This window comes from Malaya genurostris, chromosome 3 (genome assembly GCF_030247185.1).
Source record: "Malaya genurostris strain Urasoe2022 chromosome 3, Malgen_1.1, whole genome shotgun sequence".
NCBI lineage: Eukaryota > Metazoa > Arthropoda > Insecta > Diptera > Culicidae > Malaya > Malaya genurostris.
This window is the reverse complement of record NC_080572.1, coordinates 179,628,534-179,634,440: the sequence shown is the minus strand read 5'-3', so window position 1 is coordinate 179,634,440 and position 5,907 is coordinate 179,628,534. Positions and strand designations below refer to the sequence as shown.

At 41.4% G+C, this 5,907-nt stretch overlaps 2 protein-coding genes across 6 annotated transcripts; both read left to right on the top strand.

Moving 5' to 3' along the window:
- The first annotated feature begins 1,454 nt into the window (after positions 1-1,454).
- Positions 1,455-3,761, top strand: LOC131436151 (carboxypeptidase B-like). 5 transcript variants are annotated; one of them, XM_058604676.1, is made up of 4 exons: positions 1,455-1,723; positions 2,037-2,359; positions 2,416-3,139; positions 3,207-3,761. In XM_058604676.1, exons 2-4 carry the CDS (start codon positions 2,271-2,273, stop codon positions 3,678-3,680), a joined length of 1,287 nt encoding a protein of 428 aa, XP_058460659.1. In that variant the 5' UTR covers positions 1,455-1,723; positions 2,037-2,270; the 3' UTR covers positions 3,681-3,761. The 5 variants fall into 5 exon arrangements, with proteins under 5 accessions (XP_058460659.1, XP_058460660.1, XP_058460661.1 ...); XM_058604677.1 differs by having other exon boundaries at positions 2,034-2,359; XM_058604678.1 differs by having other exon boundaries at positions 1,465-1,536.
- Positions 3,762-3,873: 112 nt separating this feature from the next.
- Positions 3,874-5,549, top strand: LOC131436149 (carboxypeptidase B-like). Its single transcript, XM_058604675.1, has 4 exons — positions 3,874-3,999; positions 4,061-4,270; positions 4,328-4,603; positions 4,664-5,549. The coding sequence occupies exons 1-4, from the start codon at positions 3,884-3,886 to the stop codon at positions 5,376-5,378; spliced, it is 1,317 nt and encodes a 438-aa protein (XP_058460658.1). The 5' UTR covers positions 3,874-3,883; the 3' UTR covers positions 5,379-5,549.
- Positions 5,550-5,907: the final 358 nt, after the last annotated feature.

The window sequence follows — 5,907 nt, the reverse complement described above, 5'->3', positions numbered from 1 at the left end:
GATTCCACGCGCTTCACGCTGCATGGATGTGTCGAAAAATAGAGTTAAGCCAGGAACATTTAGAAGGCTGTCATGGATAGGAATATATCTTGAAGAGTCGATTTCCTGTGACATATGGTTAAAATATATTGTCATGAATCTTGTTTGAGATTGAAGCTCGACTAGTCTTTCGAAGTTTTTAACATAATAACTAGGGGATTTAGTACGTCACATCTTATTAGCAGTCGCGATGAAAGCTCTTTCAATGGAAGAACTCCAGCCAAAACATCAAGACTCATTGTTTGTGTCGAATGCATGCAGCCTGAAGCAATTCGCAAACAACGATATTGAATTCGCTCCAGTTTGATAATATGAGAGTTTGCATCCATATTTTATCACTAAAAGTATCGTTGTCTGATACAATTTTATTTGATCTTTCGAATGAGCACCGCACCAAGATCCTGTTATTGTTCGAAGAAAATTTACTCTTTTTTGGCATTTTGTTATCAGATACCTAATGTGTCCTTCCCACGTGCATTTGGAATCAAACCACACCCCGAGGTATTTGAAAGTCAAAACATGGAGGATCATCCTTACTCGGAATACTTAATGAAGACTGTTGCTAAACCAAGAAAAATGTGATTTTAGAAGTAAAAATTAAGCTTATTTTTTAATGACAGATTTTACAATTACGTTTGTCAGATTGATAAGAAATTAACAGGGAAGGCAAAATATAACCGAATGAAGTTAATAGGGCCAAAACCCAATATTTATTGCAAGTAAATAGTGGTGAACATTAACAGGGGCGCACAATGACATGCGCACTAATATGTACCGCGCACTATTGCCCACCTTTCCCCTATGGATAAAAGTTAAAATAATTAAAAATTGCCATGATTTTTAAACGAATTGGAACTGTGTCCTTACTCGCTATACAACGTTGAAAATTTTCAACTATATAGAGATTTTTTATCCACTAATGCCTTTTTTATGAAGGGTAATACTTCTGTTCTGCGCATAACTGTCTCATATATAAGAAATGACATAAAGAATGGGACAATTATGCGTTGAACGACAGTAGCGCATAACCGCATTCCTAGGGAGACAAGTTTTGAAGTAGAATCGGTTTTGGGACTCAATTTCGACGGTTCATGTATATCTAAGACTTCTCGATTTCGGAAAGTTAAAAAAGTTCCAGAGAGTGGACTTGATTTTTTTTTCCGAGATAACCCCAGATCCCAAAGTTTCATGCATTTCTAGGACAGGAAAAGACGTATAGCTTGACAACCTTGCGTACAAAACCGCATAACTTTGAAAATTTACATACGAAGTCGCATTAAAAACCACTAGAAAATCCGCTTGAGTGTATTTCTAATACTAGTTGCAGAGGGTACCGATCGGTTTCATCTCACAGCTTTAGATGTATGAGAAATGTGATCCTCCTCTTGTGTGGCAGTTTCGAATTCAAACTCAGTTACCGATCAACCATGACTGGAAGCAGTCAAATAAGGTGAATCCCTTGGAATAAATTTTAACGTTTATTGCTTAAGCACAAAGGTAGCGTAAAAAGTACAAATTAAACGTATGTTTGACATGTTAAAAATGTGAATTGTTAATGGTGTGCCCTGAATCACCTATCGATTGAATGCTTGAAAATTGATCACAGCTGGTACAGCTCTATGGCCAATTGCCAATCAGTATTCTAATCGGCAACATGTCGGACGTCATCAGGAGGTCATTGAAGGTAAACTACTGTGAGGAAACTTTTCAATTAAAACGATCACTGCTGAGTAACACTTTGGTCACTCTTTTCAAATCGGTTTTCGATAATTTTTAATGTTAGTTTAGAAAAAGATAAACAATGTTGCTGGCAACAGTTTGCACTTTTTACTCTAATCTAAATTCATGTTTAGTCCGTGCATTCAATGAATTAGCAATGATTATTTTTAAAAGTGACGTTGATAGATTTTTGTTGGGTATATATCAAACATATATGAACACAACCGTTGCGAAGGTGTCCTTATCAACCAACTGAATCGTGTCACTCTTTCTAGCAGTGCAATCATTCGGTAAATTGGACTGGTTTATGGGCGCGTTATATCTATGACGATATCATCGATTGATATATTGACCCATAACGCGAAGCGCGTTGAACAAGCAACAATAAACAAGGCACTTAAACCGGTTATAGCATCTGAATGATTTGATAATATCATGATACCGTGAACTATCGGAATTTAAGCGTTAACCGGAATGATCGCATTTATCAGTTAAACGGAAACGCTTAGCCGATGATGACGAAGTTGTGCGTTGGTGCGTTGATATTTGGCAGTTTGCTAGCAGCAGTCGCTATTGGAGTAGATCTGCAGTCTTATGAAAAGTAAGTGTGGTTGTGTTTTCGTGTTAATTTAGTTCTAATGATGAGTCTATTTGTAGCTACAAATTATACCATGTACAACCAGCATCACACGCCCAATTGAAACTTTTGGTGGAATCTAACAACAACGAGCAAATCGACCTTTGGAGTTCGCCTGGCATCGGCCGGAGATCGTCGGTCATGGTTGACCCCGATACTGAAGAGTCCTTTGTAGCGATGTTGACGCTAAACAACATCTCTCACCGTGTTCTGAATGACGATGTTCAGCAGCTGATCGAACAGGAACGTGCGGGTCAGCAGGCAAAGCTGCGCGCTCGGCGTGAGGCAAGCGACGGAAAAGACTTTGATCGGTTTTGGACACTGGAGGAAATTTACCAATATCTCGATGAACTGGCTGAGACTTATCCGGATTTGGTGCGCGTCACAAGCTACGGTACCACTCATCAAGGCCGTCCGATTAAGGTTATCACTATTTCGACGCAGGGGGCAGTGAATATGCTTCGGCCGGTCGTACTGATCGATGGAGGAATTCACGCTCGCGAATGGGCGGGGCATATGTCCGTGATATATCTGATTCATCAGTTGGTGGAAAATTCGGCGGAACATGAAGATCTTTTGAAAAATACTGATTGGGTGATAATGCCGGTGGCCAATCCGGATGGGTATGTTTACACACACGGTACCAATCGATTGTGGCGCAAAAATCGGGTTCCCGTGAATACACTTTGCCAAGGTGTTGATTTGAACAGGAACTTTCCGTTCCGTTGGGAGTACTATGGTGGGGTAAGTGAAATGGGACGATCATAATTGTGACATTTCGAGTGTAACATGCGATCTTGTGTTGTTGTAGGAATGCAGTATTGGATACGCAGGTGCCACGCCAGCGTCTGAACTGGAAACCCGTGCCGTGATGCTTCTGATGGCGAAGTATGCCAAAGTGACCAAGGTTTACCTAGCAGTGCACACATGCGGTGACTACATTCTGTATCCATACGGATACGACTACGTGATTGCACCGAATGCTGTCCAGTTACAGGCGCTAGGCGAAAGAGCGGCGCGTGCTGTGGAAGCGGTCGGTGGGCCTGAGTACAAAGTAGGAAGTGCGGCTTTTTTGCTCTACCCTGCCAATGGAAGCGATGACTTTATCTACGGGAGCTTCGGAGTGAACTATGCATACACCCTTGAGTTGAGCTGTGGTGAAGCCGGCGGTGGCTTTATAGTTAATAATACCGAAATACGGAAGATCGCGAAGGAAGCCTTTGAAATGTTTAAAACATTCGGATTGTTTGCTGGGGAAGAATTCGTGCCATTATCGGAAGAATAGTGCCCGTTTTGGGAATACAATTATCTGTTCAGAATGATCCTTATCAGATTTGAGTGGCTCAATAAAATGCGAAAACACGAACATTATCTGAAGTTTGATTTTCAATGCTGTCTTATCACACCTAAGTCAACAGTGGATTTTAAGTAATCAATTGGGTTGATAGACTGTCGAACGGTGTTAGCGCACTTCTCGTATATATATAGATGTGCTCTGTTCAGTCGGTGATGTCTGTTCGAACTGGCAGGATGAAACTGTGGCTGTCAATAGTGGCGTGTGTGATATTGGCATTAGCAGAAGCTAATGGCATTTCGTACACTGAGTATGGTTAATCAATCGTCTTATCAAATGACATGTTGAATTGGATGTCTTTTACTCGGCAGGTTTCAGTTGTACGTGCTGCGTCCGAAGACCCGTGATCAATTGAAGGAATTACATGAACTGGCGAAGGAAATCGATTTGGACTTTTGGGACACTCCTAGGGTGAAACGCGATGTACGAGTGATGGTGAGCTTTAGCGATGGCTCCAAATTCGAACAGGCTTTGGACCGACATGACTTCGACTATGACTATGTAGTGGGCAACGTTCAACAGTAGATAAATTACAATTCCATTCTACGGATAGAAAAATAAATTGATTTTACTTTCAGAATCCTCGATAAAGAACGGAAATCCAACTCCGAATATTATCAACGAACCAAGCGAGATTCCAATTCAAGGTCTACCATAGATTTCAATCATTACTGGGAACTGGACGAAATCTACGATTATCTTGATGAAATGGCAGCCGCTAGTCCTATGGTCGATGTCTTTGAAATCGGAAAGACCCGTCAGGGACGTCCAATCAAAGCAGTTACTATTTCTCCAACCGGAAAAGTTACTTTGGATCGTCCAGTGGTGTTCATGGATGCTGGTATTCATGCTCGGTAAGCAGTGGTTTTTTGATGTGGTAATTATGTCCAAAAACAACATTCATTTTATTCCAGTGAATGGGTCGGCCATATGTCGGTGATGTACATGTTCCATGAATTTGTGGAACACCCGGAACTGTACCAGGAACAGCTTTCTAAGACGGATTACGTCATAATACCGGTGCTTAATCCCGATGGTTATGTTTACACACACACAGCAAACCGACTGTGGAGGAAGAACCGTGTGCAGAACAACTTACTTTGTGCGGGAGTTGATTTGAATCGAAATTTCCCATACGCTTGGGCTTACACTAGTAATGGTTGTACGAACACTTTTGCGGGAACTGAACCGGCCTCGGAACCTGAAACGAAAGCCATGACAGAGTTAATGGATAAATATAAGTCTGCCATGGTGACCTACATCGCTGTTCACACTAGTGGAGAGATGATCCTGTGGCCTTGGGGTTACAAATTTGAGCATTGTGCAAACGGAGAGGAACATGATACACTGGGTAAAAAAGCACGTGACGCAATTGTAAGCGCTGGAGGACGCGAATGGGAAGTTGGAAATTCGGCTGATGTTTTGTACATTGCCTCTGGAGCTACCGATGATTACGCATACCATACTGGAGCACGATTGGCTTACACGATCGAACTGACAGGTGGAGGACTGCATGGATTTGATCTACCTCCCAGCGAGCTAGAAAAAGCCGTTCGGGAAGCTTTTGAGATTTACAAGACATTCGGAGCGAACGCTGGAACGCTGCCATTACCAACGCCATCTGCATAAACACAAAATTGCAATCAGTTTTGATGATTAATTCAAGGTATTACTTCTAACTAGTCAGACAGTTATCGAGAGGCTGAAAAATTATTGTGAATGTTGAGTACAGTACCGTCACTAACTCATGCAATTATCATTTTTCTCTAATAAAAAAACAGTGACTTCATTGAAAACAAACTAATTGAAATATCTTGAATTTCATAGGAAATTTATCTCAAGTCAAGTCATGTGAAGTCACCATCAGTTCAAGGAATTGACAGTAAGCTTGCAGGAGCCCCAATAAATTGCATCCATTCACCTTCTTACTATGGTTGTTACCAAAGAGCGCTAAAAAGGGGTTGGGCCGACCTGTACATAGAGACACTTACACGCAGTCCGCGGGCAAAAGATGCTCATCGAACCATCATATCCAGTTTCCTTCAAGTGACTTGGCCTCGTTATCCACAATCCTCTACTTCATACTCTGAGTATTTCCCGGCCCTTAAAAAAATTTACATTCTGATAATGATTGGTGCTGTGTGGAATTTACCAAGAG